We start from the raw sequence: 17,214 nt of genomic DNA, 5'->3' as shown, positions 1-17,214 counted from the left end.
ATTAATGTGTGCTCTTAGACATGCACCTGTATGGCTAGTGAGATTGTTGGAAACATCAAGAATTCAGGAGGGAAACAGAAATCTGTTTCTGAAAGACAGATTCTTCTGGTGTTGATTTAATCAGGAATTTCTCACATACTTCTCATTTTATTGAATTGTCACAGACCCAGCTTCCTATTTGTGAATTATTTTACAATCGCATTAGAGAATTTTCAAAAATACATATGAGAAATGTACTCTTATGGAGGCACCTGAAAAGAAAAACCCAGTTGTACTTTGAAAATATTGCAGTTGCTGTATATAAACAAAATGAGTAAGGTGACTTTACAGAAGAAGCAGTAAGTCATTTCCCAGGAGACCTGAATTTATCCCCTGCATTGCCATTAGGTGCTGCATGGTTTGGAGGCTGTTGTTCAGGATAGCCATCTTTCGTCTAGGGACACAAAACTATCTTTTTTGTTACTGGCAGCTGAAACACTGAAAAGCAACTGTCCCAGGCTTCCCCAGGGATTTGATATAAAAATAATATTCCAGGTGTACAAGGTGACTCTGACTGCGGCTGTCAGTCATGTACATGTGTGAGAAACAAGCAGATCAAAATGACAAGTAATAGAGGTAAGGTAGTGCAGGTGTAGCCAGAGAAATACAGGTAATACAGTGTTGAGGATAGGTGAGAGGGTGAGCTGTGAGTAGAATGCTGACTGACAAGGGCTTTGGGATCAAGCAAGTGCTGTCTTGCAACCTGCTTGCTACAAGGAAAGGGAAAGCACAAGTCCAGTCTCAGGAGACACACCAAATGAGCAAAATGATCATGAAAGCTGTGTTCAGCAACTGTCAGAACCAACACACTAGAGCCTGATTTTAGAGGTGGATTCAGGCAGAGTAACAGTAAGGTACTCACGTGCATCCAGAGGAGGACAGGAAAGCTGGTAAAAGGTCTGGAAGGCTCCTGTGAGGAGCATCTGAGGACTCTGGGTTTGTCTGGCTTGAAGAAAAGGAGGATGAGGGGGGAGGCCTCATGGTTCTGTACAGCTTCCTGAGGAGGGGAAGTGGAGAGGGAGGTGCAGAGCTCTTTTCCCTGGTATCCAGTGTCAGGATGCATGGGAATGGTTCAAGGTTGTGCTATGCCAGGTTTTGACTGGACATTAGGAAGCATTTCTTTACCAAGAGGGTGGTAATAGCCTGGAAGATGCTTCCTAGAGAGGTGGTCGATACCCCAAGCCTGTCAGTGTTTAAGAGGCATTTGGACATGCTTTAACTTTTGGTTATCTCTGAATTGGTCAGGCAACAGGACAAGAAGATTGTTGTAGAGCCCTTCCTAGTCTGTTCCATTCTATTCTCACTGTTCTTGTAGACCTGTTATGTCTGGATATGAGAAACAAAGCTTGTAGGCAGGTATTAACACTGACTACACTGAGGGATATTTCTTGGAAAAAAAAAATTAGCAAGCTATGTCAGCTGTACTTCACCTATAAACTTTATCTCCATATATTCTTAATGGAGGAATAAAATCTAATTCAGTAGCATCTTACCAGGTTTTAAATAATTCAGCTCTTGGGGGAGTTTTCTCTCTTCATTTGCTGTATCATACCACTGAATATTTTTTTCCAGTGAAGGTCTGACAACTGTATTCAGTAGTATTATATGCAGTATTCAAAGACAAGTAGTTGAGGAGTCCTTTTCCTCCTTGTTTTAGAGTTCATTCTAAATCTCATAGAATACCCTGTTTGATAGACATTCAAAGTTAAGATAATCAATAGTCTTCAAGCATGACTAAGTACTATAGATCATCATCTGTAAAGTTGCAGCTGATGTATAAGTACAAATGGGATAAATCATTATACAGACTGAATGGGCATCCTTCCTGAAAGCAGTTCTTCGCATTATGACAAGTTTATCTAGTTGTACTTTCAGAGCTTTTGAAATAAAGCACAAGTTATTAAGATAGAGCTTGCCACTGAGTTGACTTCACAGAATCACAGAATCATCCAGGTTGGAAAGGATATCTGAGATGAAGTCCAACCCTTGATCCACTAACACTGTGATTACCAGACCATGGCACTGAGTGCCACATCCAGTCTCTTCTTAAAAACATCCAGGGACAGAGAATCCACCACCTGGGCAGCCCATTCCAATCTCTGATCACCCTCTCTGTAAAGAATTTTCTCCTAATATCCAACCTAAACCTCCCCTGGCAGAACTTAAGTCCATGCCCTCTTGTCTTTCTGGAAGCTGCCTGGGAGAAGAGACCGACCCCCACCTGGCTACACCCTCCTTTCAGGGAGTTGTAGAGAGTGATAAGGTCTCCCCCGAGCCTCCTCTTCTCCAGACTGAACACCCCCAGCTCCCTCAGCTGTTCATCTCTGGGGAATTAACTTTTAACAATTACAGATTTAAAAGTAATAAAAAAATATTTAAATATGATTTTATGAACTCAGTTTGTCTAAACACTGTTGACAGTATGCTTCTGTGCTTGCACAGGCAGAGTTGCTTGTGCTCTACATGTCTTCACAGAATTGTAGAACCACTAATGCAGCTTGCTGAAAGACAGGCAGAAGTTTAACCTTTGTTAGTTATGGTACCTTTGCTGTCCCTGAAAAAAATACAAATTTGACTAAATTAAAAGTTCTGGAGACTTTCATATTGTTAAATCAATGATCTCTGAATTTCCAGAATGGCTTTAGTGAAAGGTATAAGTAACTAGTCCGGTGCCATGTCCTAATATTACAAAAGGAGCAGAACCCACACTTCTAATACAGGAATCCAGGTTGTATTATCTTAGCACTGGTGGTCTTCAGAAAACGCCAAACCTCTGTGCTCATCTAGATGCTCTGTAACTCTGTAACACTTCTATAACCTTTGCCATGCTGACAGTGAAGAACCAAATCTCAGGTCATTCTTTGGTTCTACTGTTCTTGAGTTCTAATGCCATTATTTGTTTCAGTTTAGTCTTTACCATTTGTGTTGTCCATCCTAACAGCTGCTGATGGCCCAGGAGACCGATTCATCATAGGGGAATCCCAGGCTGGTGAGCAGGTGAGCACAATTTCATTTCTTTTTTTTATTTTTTTTCTTTTTTTTTTTTTTGTTTGGTTTGGTTTGGTTTTGGTTTTTTAATGGTTTTTTGTTTGTTTGTTTTTGTTAAAAAAAAAGCATATTTATCTTTCATAAGATATTGGTTTGTGTTTTTACAAGGCTTGCTAGTGTTTCAATACTCAATATTCTTGGAGGAGGTGGCATTGTACAACACAACTATACCGTGGCTTCCTGCTATGTGCCTTGGGACATGATTTCAAAAAGTGATGTTGTACAATTACATAAGGAACTAACAAGGATATCTCAAAATACTTCAGAGCATTGTGCTGACATGTCCTAAAGGAGTGCATGCAGTAATGTTCTGCCCTAGTATAATGTTAGGGGACATAAGTTTTCTAGTGGCATTACAGTTCATAAACAGGGAAAAGCAAAATCTAACCTCTTCATGCTGATAGATTTTAAAAGGATTTTATACTGATACCTGCAAAACAAAGTGTAAGAATTTTGTACAAAGCCTTTAAAGGTAGGTGGTGCTCAGAGCAGTCTTGAGGAAGCCTGAAGCAGCCCAGCTTGTGGTATTGATCCTTTTCTGTTTGTTAAATCCAATGAGAGTTTCTGCACCTTAGCAGCTCCGTGTTTAAGAGGAGGCTGGGGCAGCACCCATGACCTGGTGACCTGCCATACTGTATAATTATTCATGAATGGACAATATTTGAGATTTGCTCTCAAACTCAAGAGCACTTTTAATAAAGTTCCAGTACTGATACTGGGGTCACAGGGAAAAAAATTAGTTGTTCAACCATGTTTTTTATTCTGTCAGTTTAATTGTACTTGCTGCCTTCTTTTCAGGAGATTAACCTTCACAGGTTAATCCAAAATGTGTCTCCAGCCATTTCAAGTCTCAGTTTATAATTCTGCGTATTGTATGTGAAATGATGCAGAAATTGAATGAGTAACTGGCAAAAGAAAGGGCTGATGGTTTTTAATGAGGATTGTATGAAGTGGTCATTTTGACTGGTAAACAAAAAAAGAAAAAATAGGTGTAACTCAAAGATTGTTTCAGGTTTTAAAACTATTACTAGTTTCAGGATTGTTTCATTTTTTTAAAGGGAGTTGAACTGCCTCTAAATGTATAACTGACATTTATTTTAGCTAATCATGATAGATACAGAGAACTGTGAAAATAATTTTTTCTTTAGCTCCCATCCATCATCATAAGTTATACTTTGGTGTAGTAGACATCTTCTCAGTACTGATATTCAAATGAAGTGAGATTAATTAATCTGTTAGGCAGAATCTGTAAGATTACCTTAGATACTAACAAAAGTAACTTAATGAATTTCACCTGTCTTGGATTTTAAACTTTCTGTCTGCATATTTCAAGCATTAGTCCAGAATCCAAACTGACAAATATTTCTACACACCTTCTTATGATCACTTTAAAGTAGCAAGAACTAATAGAGCAACATGCTGAATTTATCACTCCTGTCATTATTCATCTGTTATCAATATGGTCATTTTGCTAGTTAAAAAGTATCACAGCACAGTGGTGTGTATCACAGCTGTATCTAATGGGCAGGCTGCCTGCAGGTCTAAGGGGTTTCAGTGTCCTCATCAGTTCAGCTGGTCTGTACAAGGGATGAAAGGGCAAATGAGAGCTTACTTCCCTCCTACAATATTCAAGAGCTCACAGATGTCTCTCTGCAAGGACAGTCCTCCCAGATTAATGGGAATGGGAAACCTCTCTGGCAAGGAACAAAAATTGGGAGGGAGGAGGCACAGAGAGAGAGAGTAATTCTGGAAATACCAATGGCAAGTTAGAAAAATGAGGCTATTGACCTCTGAATAATTGGTCAAAGTTTTATTTTTGGACCAACACATCTTCAGGTTCATCTCCTTCCCCATATATTATTTATAGTCTTGGAAGGCTCCTCCATCTCATTTCACCCTTCAGTCACTCTTAGCAGCAAGATTCTGCTTTTCATGTTACAGACCAATTAACAGAATGATTCACAGCAGGGAGTTCAAAATAGGTTTAGATTTGGCTCCTCGTGTAGGGAAAAAGGTTACGTAAATGCTACGTGGAGACAAAGAAAATGCGACTGAGAATTGCAGAAAGGCCACATAGCCAAGTTGGACATTTCTGTATCAATTTGTAAATTGTGTATTATTTTCTGATTTCCATTTTCAGGTGGCCATGTATATGATGGCAACAATTTTTTAATTTGTTTTGAGGAAAAATTTCAGGCATTATCCTCTTTTGGGAAGGTTTTGAGATGAGTAGTTATGAACCATCCATGTGGCCTCTGTGTGACAACTCAGCCATGGGGAGCAATTATTTCCTCACTTAGACTTGCATAACTGGAGCCTAGCATTTCCTGGAAGACTTTCTAGAGACATTTGTAAGAGGCACTGTGACTAACCAGCTATGATGTAGGATGGAAAACAGACATTTTTCACCTTTCCATTAACTTGGGCCTTCTTACAGGAAGAGGTATGGGTCATTTTAAATCTCACAGGAGAGGTATAATCATGTGCAAGAGAAACTGCCTGAGATGGGGACTGTGCTCAGTAGATTATTTCTGGGTTTTATTAGTGACTAACATTACATAAATTGGCAGTGATGAAGGCAAAGGACAGAACTCAGTACTGCCCTATTCCAAGTAAGTGTGAGATCTCAAAAAAATCTCTTGAAAAGAGATTCTGTGGACTTTCTCACTAATATGCTTTCTGAGAAGGAATAATTTTTTTATCTTCATAGTCTCTAACACAGAAGAACACAGCCCCAGAGATTCACACACTAATGTGATGGTTGACTTCTGTTCATAAAGTTAGTCTGAACAGATTCTCAAAGGACAAAAAGAAATTAAATATATGAGCAACCAATTCTAAAAGCAATTTTTATTGTATCATGAATTCATTTAAATGTTTCACATCATCACACCTCAAAAAATTAACTTATCTAGTAATAAATTCCAAAAGCACAGATAGTTGCAGTGCATTTTATCACCATAGGTACTGATTTCTGGCAGATTCCCTTAAGATTTCAAATGAGAGAATTGGTTTATGCAGTACATTTTTCCCCTAAAAATTGTCAGTAAAGACATCAATACTTTAATAAGTTCAAAACTATATTGACTATTTGTAGTGTGCCTGTGGCCTATATCTACAACAGTGTGCAACAGAGCTCCCATAATACAAGGCATAAGCTTTTGCAGTATTTGTTCTCATAAATAACAAAATAACACACTAGTTGAGATTATTTTCACTTTTTAAACATCTTCAGTATAAATGGCAGCGTATCAGCTATTCATCTACAGCTCCTTGCATAGTCAGTTGGGAGACATAAAAATAGTATTTTTTTTATTATATTTTTATCATCTGGTTTAGATACCTACTTTAAGATGACATAAATCTTGCCCTAAAAACATACTGATAACATGAATGACATACAGCATGATCTTTTTTTGTTTGTTTGTTTGTTTGGGTTTTTTTGTTGTTGTTGTTTTGTTTTGTTTTTAGTTTAGCATTTTATTTATGCTCTTCTCAAAGAATGCTAGGTTTCCATAGCACCCTTAGGAAAGGGTCGGTATTCAGTGAAGCCCAGGCTCAGTTTTTTTCTTGGGATACATAGGTCACTGTGATACTGTGGTACAAACCATTTCCAGCCTCCCCCTAGGCCTTCTGTCCCAGTGAGCAACCTTTGAAATATGCATATTTTACAGAATCACAGAATGTCTTTGGTTGGAAGAGACCTTCAAGATCATCCAGTCCATTTCAAAATAATACATTTCAGAGGCTGTGTCAGTGCTGAAATGGAGTAGAATATGCAAGGCAAACACAGCTTTGCACAGCTGAAACATTGGTTTAGAATTTGCAGATGTCTAACAGCCTTCAGTCAGAAGTCATGGAGCAAATGTCTGCTGGGTGGGAGCAGGTAAACCACGCTTGGGCAGGAGTGCTTGCAGGTCTGGAAGTTGCTATCAAATATGTGAGAAGTCCTCAGCATGTCCCAGTGCTGCATGTGGAACATAGAGATGATCTGCACATGAATTATACAGGTGACATGTACAGAATATGTTGGTCTGATCACTGCTGTGTAGATCTCTACATAGCACATGCTCACTAATTACAGTAAAGCCCAGATAAATTGAGCTCACTAGAGTGCTGTGGGGAGCAAGCTCTCCTATTCCAACAATGAAGTCTCAGTCATCATACCAGCTCCTTTTGTTTTTTTTAGAAAGGTGGTTTTTTTCTTGAAGTTAGTTATTTCTTATGTGATTATAGTCATATTACAGTTTTACTCTGGATTTTGAAAACTGTGGTTTACAATAGGCTACCTGGTGAGAAATTTTATTAGAACCACGTCATTTGTTTAATTATGTTGTTCTGATATTTTTCTATTCTTTGCATAGCTTCTGGTGAAACTTATTTATGTGCTGTGACTTTACCTAACTGTAGGATATATTCAATTTCAGGCTTTTCTAAACTGACCCTCAGAACAATAGTGTTGAGCTATCTCTCAGTATGAGACAGTTGAATTGTCTCTCAGTATGAGGAAATCTGTTTAAAAATGAAGCAGATGGTTACATGACATACAAGCTGTTGGTTTTCCATGCGTAGTGTGCTAGTAAAACAAAATAGGAGAAAAAGAAATTAAAAATAGAAGCAAAAGGAAAGAAATTTCAATAATCTTTTAGATTATTTCCATGAAACCCAAGCAGTTTGAAATTTTTCTTTTCTAAAGTAAATTAATTTTTGTTTATTTTTCAGCCAACTCAGACTGTGATGCCTGGTCAGGTAATGCGTGTTACAACTGGTGCTCCAATTCCATGTGGTGCTGATGCAGTGGTGCAAGTGGAAGACACAGAGCTCATCAGGGAATCAGACGATGTGAGTCACAAGTTCAAGCTCAGTTTTCTTTGTCATGGAGCATGATACAATCCTATAAATATGAAAGATAATCCTGCAGAAAAGCTCTTTGGTTAATCTCAGAAGTTTGAGGATTTTCACATCAGTTTCTCCTGGCAATTTTACTCCCTTTTGCAGGCTGTGATGACAGCACCACAGATGTACTTGTCCTGACATTGATTTTTCATCACAGTTGTTGAATGCTGACACCAGAGTATTTGGGAGCATGATTTCAGTGCAAGGCATATTGACTCCTGGGGATCTGTAACTACAGTCCAATTTGAGTGCCTAGTGTATTCACATTTTAAAATAGAGGTGTAGTGGCAATCAGAAATTACGTATTTCCTTCTTTTCTACTGAGTTCACACTTAGCAGTAGCACAATCTTTATATTTCTGGATCATCATTTTGGGCAGCATGTCTTGTGGACATACCTTTTAATAAATGCATGTTTAGAATAAGGGTTTTATTATGTAACAAGGTAAGTGACCCCCAAACTTTTTTAAGGCATAACTTAAAATAACTTCTTCAATAGATTTCTGTGCTCCTTTGAATGAGAAAATTACTAAATTTAACACATCTGAAAGCCAGAAAATTATCTGTATTCCCCCAGAACTGTCTTAACTCTTGTTTTATTTGAACAGATTCTCCAGCCTACCTATAAATCATATTATCACTGTACCTTACAGATGCTGCAAAATACAAGGAAAAAATATGCATACTGTAGTACTAATTGTGTACACACAATTATCTTAATAAAGTGAAATGAGTTTTTGATGAAGCACAGGAGCTGTCTGTAGACAACAGTATCCCAAAGAGTCCATCTTAAATTTCCTTTGTGTTCAGAGAATTCCTTCTGAATCATTATCCTCACTTACCCATATGTGGTTTCGGGACCTTGTGAATTTCATCCTTGATGTGATTTCCTTGTGAATTTCCTTGTGAATTCCCTTGTGAATCACATCCTTGATGTGATATCCTTGTGAATTTCATCCTTGATGTGATTTCATCCTTGATGTGATTTCATCCTTGCCATCATCTGAGAGATTTTAATGCAAGAAGATAAGTCTCTGATTGGCACAACTTTCAAGTTCAGTTTTGGAATTAAGTGTGTGCATGGTTCTCTGCTCACATCAGCCTTTGCTGCTCTGCTGCTGTTCTGATAAGCTGCACCACTTTGCCATGGCTCTGTGCTAGCATTGCTATTGCAGCTGGGGTGCAAGCAGATGAATTCTAATGTTCAAAACTGATGAAGACAGCAAGGATTGAAATATACTTTCGTGAACTTTTCTCTTGCCTTATTACTGTGAATGCATTGATTTTTTATATCTTATGAAGTCAGCAAGCTGTCTAGCCAGGCCTTCCTCCTAACGGAGAATTTATTGAGGCAGTCCTGCTTTGAGGTTACTGTTGTTTATGGGTAGATTATGTCTTCCCATAAAATAGACCATTGCCTTCACTGCTTGTTAATCTCTCTGTTAGCCTCACTGAGCAAGTTTACTGTGGCCACTGCCCACCTCATTTGGAGAGGACTGTCACCTGCCAGAGCAACATGCATGACTACCTGCTACTTTCTGCTTCTTTTGGGTTTTCTCTGCATGTGGGATCAGATTATTTGGCTCTATGTTTAAACTCTGAATTCTTTAGCAAATGGTCAGCCTCCTTCAGCTTTCTTTTCCTGCCTGTGAGGTTTCTACTTGTTCTTGAATATCAAGGCCAGGTTGGATGGGACCTTGAGCAACCTGATCTAGTGGAAGGTGACCCTGTCCATGCAGGGGGGGTTGGAACTGGGTGATCTTTAAGGTCCTTTCCATCCCAAAGCATGCTATGATTCTACTCTGTGATTCTTTGCCACTCTCCTAGCCACGTAGCTAAATAGTTAGTAGTTTAATTAATATGTTGGTTTTCTTCTTTATTTTTTTTTGTGCCTGGATGGCTATGTATTTCAAGAATATTTTTCTTTTTAGTGTTTCTTCAGCATTTGGATTTAACTGAAATGAAATCTCTAACATCTGAAAAATGTTCTTCTGAAAAGACAGAGATTGCTTTTAAAAGGAGCTCCTTGACCTCTAGTTGTGGTAGCAGTACTTAAATATCATAGCAGGCATACCTCAAATGACTGTAAAAGTCACAGGCCTGAAAGGAATGACGTCTGTCTAGCAGGAATAATTCTCATCAGCTTGTCAAATGCACAATGATTGAGAAGGATCCTTCCAAAACCATGCCTACACCCTTTTCATTTTATGTAACCTTGTAGAAGAAAAAAGAAAGCAAATGTGTTCAACCACTGTAATAAAACAAGAAATCATTTGGGGGCTGGGGGGAGGAAGGAAGACAACAGTGTTTTTGTTAGTTGTTTCCTGGTTTTCAGGGCCTTGAATGTATTGATTTTAACTGTAGGTAAACTGAATCATAATCTTTATCAACACTTTCATTAACATTGAAACCTTTAGTTTAAAGCACTTGGTTTGAAGTCATAAAGGTCATTCCATATCACCTTTAAGAAAAGAGGCAAGTCCCAGTGTCCTATACAATGCTATTGTTCTTGTGAAAATTCCTAATGACATTGACATGCTTTGTTTGTCTTGTAGTATCATTGTCTGGTTTGTAATTTTGAGGTTCTTAAAGTATGAAGTGCTACCTGATAATGTAAAAACAAAATCTGTTCCAGTCTAAAAGAGTATAGATTTAGTGCTACTGACAAGCTGGCACTATTTCAAAGCTAAGTATATGTATCATCAACCCAATTCCAGGGCTCATAAATTAAATATTAACAAAATATATGTCATATGCCATTTATTGGTGTCGGAAGGAATCACCAAGCCATTGAAATTCTGACAAAGTAAACACAAGGTAAGCATCAAACTTTTCAGGCCACTGTCTCTTGTACACAATAAGTAAATATGATGAATAAGCCTTTTTCTGATTTGTACAAAGCTCTCAAGTAGGAGTTTCCACCACAGGACTCTACTTGAAAATCCTGAAAGGGCTAGAGCATGGAGCTTCTCCCTACTTTCCTGCAGATGTAGTGGCATATTGTCTGTCAGATTAATGGTCTTTTTGAAATGCCATCTTTGAAACTGAGAAGATTGAGTTGGCTGAGAAAGAGTCTACTCAGTATACCAGATCACCATACATAAGGAAGGTCAAACTGTATTCAGTGCTGGTCCTTCCCTGGTGAGCTCATCAGAGAGAGAATTTCTTACAAAACTTTTCAGTTTTAGCAGACATTTTATTACAGTTTTGACACACAGATGAGGACAACAAAGATGATGCTTAAACCATAATGTCTCAGTGTAATAAATGCTGTAAGTTTTGTAGACTTCTGAGGAACTGAAGCTGATTAATCTTCTTTGAATAGCCCCACTGACCATATTTGATCTCCTTGTTTTTGTAGGGCACTGAAGAACTAGAGGTTCGAATCCTGGTGCAGGCTCGACCAGGCCAAGATATCAGGTCTGTAAACAACCTGCATTATAAAGAGTAAAATATCTCTCTAAGGAATGGAATTGCCAATGATTTTTTTTTAAGTAATTTTTAAACCATAAGTAGTACTGGCATTGTGACACTCTGACTAATGAACATTCCTGGCCACTCCTGACCTGCAGCAGGACCAATCAAGAAAAGAAACTTTCAATCTCATTCTGTTTTTTTTTTCTTTTCTTTTTCTGTGTTATGATTTTCAGACCTATAGGACATGACATTAAAAGAGGTGAATGTGTGCTGGCTAAAGGAACCCACATGGGTCCATCTGAGATTGGCCTCTTAGCAACTGTTGGAGTAACTGAAGTAGAAGTTAACAAGTTTCCAGTGGTTGCAGTCATGTCAACAGGGAATGAGGTAAGAAAAGTATGTTTAAATCAAGGTCTGAATTACTGGATCTTCTTTGGGACAGTGTTTTGGATAGTGACTTTCACACTGTTCCCAAGTAGACTCACTTTTTGAGCTGGAAATCATGCTGACATGAGATATTTTTGAGATCAACCTGTAAACAGTTTCTTGTGTAAAAAACACAAGAAATGGGCTCTCTCACAAGTCTCACACACTGCCTTTGCCAGAATTTTGGTAGGCTATCCAACCATGTGCCAGCTGCGTTCCTCCTGCCAGCAAGAAATGAGATGTAGGGTAGTCAGGGTTATAATTTATACTGCCAGTCATGACTGGAAGAGTAATTTCTTTTGAGCAGCATTCCTCTGTAGCTACAATATGAGAGATAACCTGTCTTTGAAAACTGAACAGTACTACCCAAATGCCTTCCTATACTTTGTCCCTTAATACTTTTTTGATAGTAGTACATGTTGAAATCTCCTGTTGGTAGAATTACAGACCTATGAGGGCACTGTCCTTTATATCATGTGTTAAAAAAGGATCCCACGCTGTGGGTTTCTTAAGCATCCTGTGGAAATCTTCACAGAAATAGGGCTGGTAGCCAAAGCTTCAAAATTTAGCCACACTTCTCCTTACTACCTAACGCTTTCACTGTAATTTTGACAGATACACTCGTATTCTGTTGTCCTTCTGTGTCTCGCAAAAGAATTCCTAATATACGTAAAATATGCTTACATATGTATGTTTTGTGGTTTAACTTCCAAAGCATGTAATGCAAATAAGTTAATTGCCATATTATCTTGAGAGAAAGCTTTTCATCCAAATCAGTAATTGATATAAAAAGCAAGCTTTAGGCTTCTATCTATTATTCTGATATATATTATTGGTAAGCAGACAATGAATGTCGGAATTTCTTTTAATACCTTTAACACTGATGAGCAACATCAATGAGGTTCATTTAAAACCATTTAAATAGAAGCAATAGGTTGGAAATTTGGAAGTCTGTGTTTTGCTTTCTGATGTTTGAGAGTAGAAGCCGGATACATTTAAGGAGAAAGAAGCCTTTGCAGATTTGAACCAACAGAAACAAACTAAACAGCATGGAGGACTGGACTAAAAAAGCACATTACATATCATACCAATTTAAATTCATTAAATCATATTGCACATGTATTTTATGATAGGATTCTAAGAATATCTTGTTGAGCCTAAAGAATAAAATTCTTTCTTATTTAAAGGCTCAGTATTCCAAGGAGATTGACTGAAAGTGTTTCTGGTTTTACAGCTACTGAATCCTGAAGATGACCTCTTGCCAGGAAAGATTCGGGACAGTAACCGTTCAACTCTCCTAGCTACCATCCAAGAACATGGCTATCCAACAATCAACTTGGGAATCGTAGGAGATAAGTAAGTTCCACATGTTAGTAAAGATGTCACTTCATATTCATGCAGTGCACTTTATGGTGTGCATGGAAAAAAGAAATACCAGAGAAAATGTCACACATCACAGGCATTATAGTGCTGTGACCAGGCACATCTTGTAGAAAATATTTTACCCTTTTCATTAGAGAAACAAATAAGTCTATTCTACTGTTAAGAGGAATAATTTGGTAAAATTTTCATTGAGTGGTGTTTAACTTTTTTTTGCCTCCCGTTCATTGAAACATCTACTGCTGCTTACTTAATACATGTAAGAGATAATACTGCAGCAAGAGTACTTTTTTCTGATCCAATAAATGCAGAAGTTTCTCTCAGAGTTTATTATCCATGCCAAAATTAATTTAGAGTATAAAATTTTGTCAGATTGTGAGTGTCTTTTGGGGAAGGCCCCAATGCTGGATATTGCTCAGCATTTCCAGAAATATGTCAAAGAATTTAAAAGTAAATTTTTTTTCATTTCCTGGTCTCTCTACTTTGATTGTCACAGAGCAGTACCCTGTGATCAGCCTTTCTGTTTATCTGACAGTGATTGCTCCTTGTTTCCCAGTGGCAGTGAAGGCACATCTCCTGTTGAGAGCTCTAGGATAAGTGATTGAAGTGTTCAGTACCTTTTTCTTTTGCTAGACTACAGTGCCTGTCATCCATGGGTTGAGTTTCTCACCATAATGGATCTCCTCAATTTATTGATCCTCAAAGGCTTTGAAATAGCTTTCCTGTTTCTCATTTTGGGTATCAAACCAATTGACAGATGTGGTTTGACAGGGAGTTGTTCAGGTTCATCTCCACCTGTTTGAGAAGAAGGGTATTCCTTGTGGGCAGTTAGAAGTGAGGCCAGATCAGAAAGAAAAAAAAAAAAACAAACAACAAAACAACTTCAGCACCCAGATTTCACATTGATGGCAAAATTCCCAAGTGGGGAAGGAAGGTTACTGCTAGGGAACAGCTCATTTCAAAGTTAGTCAGTTCAATACAGGATTCAAGATTCAACACAAATATGAGATTGACAAAAAGTACATGAATGGGCCAGCCTCCCTGTGTTTTTACAGTATGTGAACCAACATGATGACTCTGGGAAATGCAGTTGTATTTGAAGGATTCACACAGGGAATGTGATATCCAGCAACTCGAGCAGTGGTTGGGATCTTAGGGAAAGCAAATCCTTCTGGGTACTTCTTTGAGGCATCTTTTTGCTTCTTGGGCCTGTCAAAACTCCTTTGCTGTTCAAGTAGCAGTAAATACCAAAAAACTCTAGCTTCTAGTTTCAGGTGGAGACTTCATGCAAACAGAGCCTAAACTCATGGAATAATGGAATAATTTAGGTTGGAAAAGATCTTTAAGATCATTGAGTTCAACCATAAACCTTACACTGACAAGTCCACCTCTAAACCATGTCCCTAAGCACCACATCTTTTAAATACTTTAAGGGATGGTGACTCAACCACTTCCTTGGTCAGCCTGCCTGGAAACCCTTTCAGTGAAGAAATTGTTCCTACTATCCAGTCTAAACCTCCTCTGGGCCAACTGTTTCCTCTTGTTCTAATGGTTGTTACTAGGGAGAAGAGACCAACCACCATCTCACTACACCCTCCTTTCAGGTAGTTGCACAGAGCAGTGTGGTCTCCCCTCAGCCTTCTTTCCTCCAGAGTAACCAAGCCCAGTTCCCTCAGCCACTCCTAAGACTTGCACTCCAGACCCTTCAGCAGCTTCATTGCCCTTCTCTGGACACACTCCAGCACCTTGATGTCTGTCTTGCAGTGAAATTTAAGGCCCGAGAGAATATGTTTTACTTTTCTACATTTACTTTTCTATATTTTTTTCCAAATGTTTTATGACCCTTTTTCACTTGTCAGATGCTAGCTGGAAACCAGAAAGCAAACATCTGTATTGGTCAAAGATAGTCAAGTGCCTGAAGCTTTACTTTCAGCTATGAGAAAGGATGATACTTTTGAATCCTCATTATTAAAATGTTCTCTGTTTCTTGAGATAGTACTACCTTGACAAAACCAGTTCTTTTTAAACTTCTGGTTTCATGCTTAGGGAGTCATTTCTGCAGAGGCAGATACTTAGCTGATAGTTTAGCTCATAGAACAGGAGTAATGAGCCTCCAAAACATAGAGTGATTTTGTCCTTTGCAGTAAGTTTCAAAAGAATACAATAACTGTTGAATTAGCCAAGAATCTTCCTCACCTGATATCAGCATTGTGATTTAGCAATTCTTCTTCTGTTTTTCTCTCATTCATATGCTCAGTTTTATAAGAAAATTCTTCTTCAGTTCAATTTCAGTCAAAGGGGAAAAAATATTATGTAAATTAGTTTAATACTAATTACTTCATTATCTAAAATAGCCACTAAGAGAATTCAGTAAGAGAATATATATAATGAGATATATATTTCAGTATATATCTTTTGGACTAATAGCTGATTTGATAGAGGAACTTTGATGCTTGAACAAACGCAACAGACTTACCAGAGGGACCTTAAAAATGGTCTAGTTTTGACTTTTTATTTAGTGTGTTTATAGAAAAGATGAACAAGCCTTCAGTGTCATTTATATGGTTTATTTGAGTTAAACCATAAATCATGTGTGTCTGTGTGTGCTCACTTATATGTGCAATTTATTTTGTATGTATAATATGTATCTGCTTAGTGACAAAGAAGGATTTTATATACCTGCAGTAGCTACAGCTGTAGTAGAAGTACTGTCAAACACCACTTTTCCAAAGGGAAAATTCAAAACTTGTGATTTTTTTCTTCAAAAGTATCACTGTAGTATATGCCTCCCTTGCCATATTTCACAGTTGGGGTTTGTATTCCTTTTTTTCTGTTTCTTTTTGTTTATGCATTTTTCACTGAATAAATGCTTACTGCATTGTATTGGGAGTGTCACTTGCTGCAATACAGTAAGCACTGTATCAGAGAGCATCTGATAGGAAGCACAGCTGAGTATTGCTGTTGCTGTAACAGATCAAGCTTTTTGACAAGCATGGACATTCTGTCAGTCATATTTACCGAGCTAATACTCAAGCATGGAAGCTGTTTTAGAGTAGCATTTGCAAGGACAAACTTAGAGGTAAGTATTCCTATGTTTCATTTCAGCATAGGAATCACTAGAAAGAGCACAGAAAACAGCTTGTCTAGCAGCTTACATTTTGAACTGGCCACTCAGGTCTCACTTAGGCTATATTTGTATTTTCAGTTGAAACCAATATTTTGTTTCCTTCTGGAGCATTTTAACAGTTTCTGAGATTGTTGTTGTTTCCATTCTGATAAACAGTGTATGTGGCTCAATAGCCAAAATTAAAAACAGCAAGTCCAAAGCACATAGATAAAATCTACAGTTGAGGTCCTAGAAGCAAGCTATAGCAAAAGAGAACAGTCTGGGAAATGCAATGCATCTGAAGTTATGTCTGGCTAGAAGCCAAGTTATTCTCTATTTCTGTTCTTAGCACATAAAACCAAGCTGTGTGAAAAGCTCACATCTGCATAGAAATGGATGATATCCCAATTCCAGAACTACTCCAGACACAAGAAAACAATACAAAATGGAAGGAAGGAAGAACCCGTCTGATGTTGGTCTTACTGTTGTGTCTTACATATTTGTATGAACCACAGAATCACTTGCTAAAAAAATTACAAACACAACTGGCCAGATAAAACTGGTACTTTCCAGTGTATTTTTGAGCATGTAGGAAGGCCAAGTTTAAAATGTTTCTAATTCAATTTCCTTTGCTTATAGTCTATGAAATTATTTAGCTCTTTGGAAACCATTGATGAAAGCTAAAATTAAATCTACTACCTGGTCTAAAGATCTCTGTTAACATAAGCATCAGGATGGTTTTGTGTCTGATTATTTCATTTGTGTTGTTCTTTGTGTCCACTGTTTTTTTTTAAGATGTAAAGTTTAACCCTAGCAAAATCTGCTATAGCATGGGCCTCTGTTTTGGAAAGCCATCTTCCTTTTTGACAGTTTTCCTTCTATAGGAGACTCTCTTATTAAACT

The 17,214-nt window shown here is 37.9% G+C and overlaps 1 protein-coding gene across 4 annotated transcripts in view; it reads left to right on the top strand.

Annotated features, from left to right (window-relative positions):
* Positions 1-17,214, top strand: part of GPHN (gephyrin) — a 274,169-nt gene that overhangs the window by 235,029 nt on the left and 21,926 nt on the right. For all 4 annotated transcript variants that reach the window (XM_030452043.1, XM_030452042.1, XM_030452041.1 and 1 more), the window contains 5 exons: positions 2,981-3,036; positions 7,810-7,929; positions 11,344-11,402; positions 11,633-11,786; positions 13,060-13,181. In XM_030452043.1, the coding sequence (XP_030307903.1) occupies positions 2,981-3,036; positions 7,810-7,929; positions 11,344-11,402; positions 11,633-11,786; positions 13,060-13,181 (511 nt within the window). The remainder of the gene's footprint in view (positions 1-2,980; positions 3,037-7,809; positions 7,930-11,343; positions 11,403-11,632; positions 11,787-13,059; positions 13,182-17,214) is intronic.

This window comes from Calypte anna, chromosome 5A, assembly GCF_003957555.1.
Source record: "Calypte anna isolate BGI_N300 chromosome 5A, bCalAnn1_v1.p, whole genome shotgun sequence".
Classification (NCBI taxonomy): Eukaryota; Metazoa; Chordata; class Aves; order Apodiformes; family Trochilidae; genus Calypte; species Calypte anna.
Note: the sequence above shows the minus strand (reverse complement) of the source record. Positions and strands in the feature narration are given on the sequence as shown.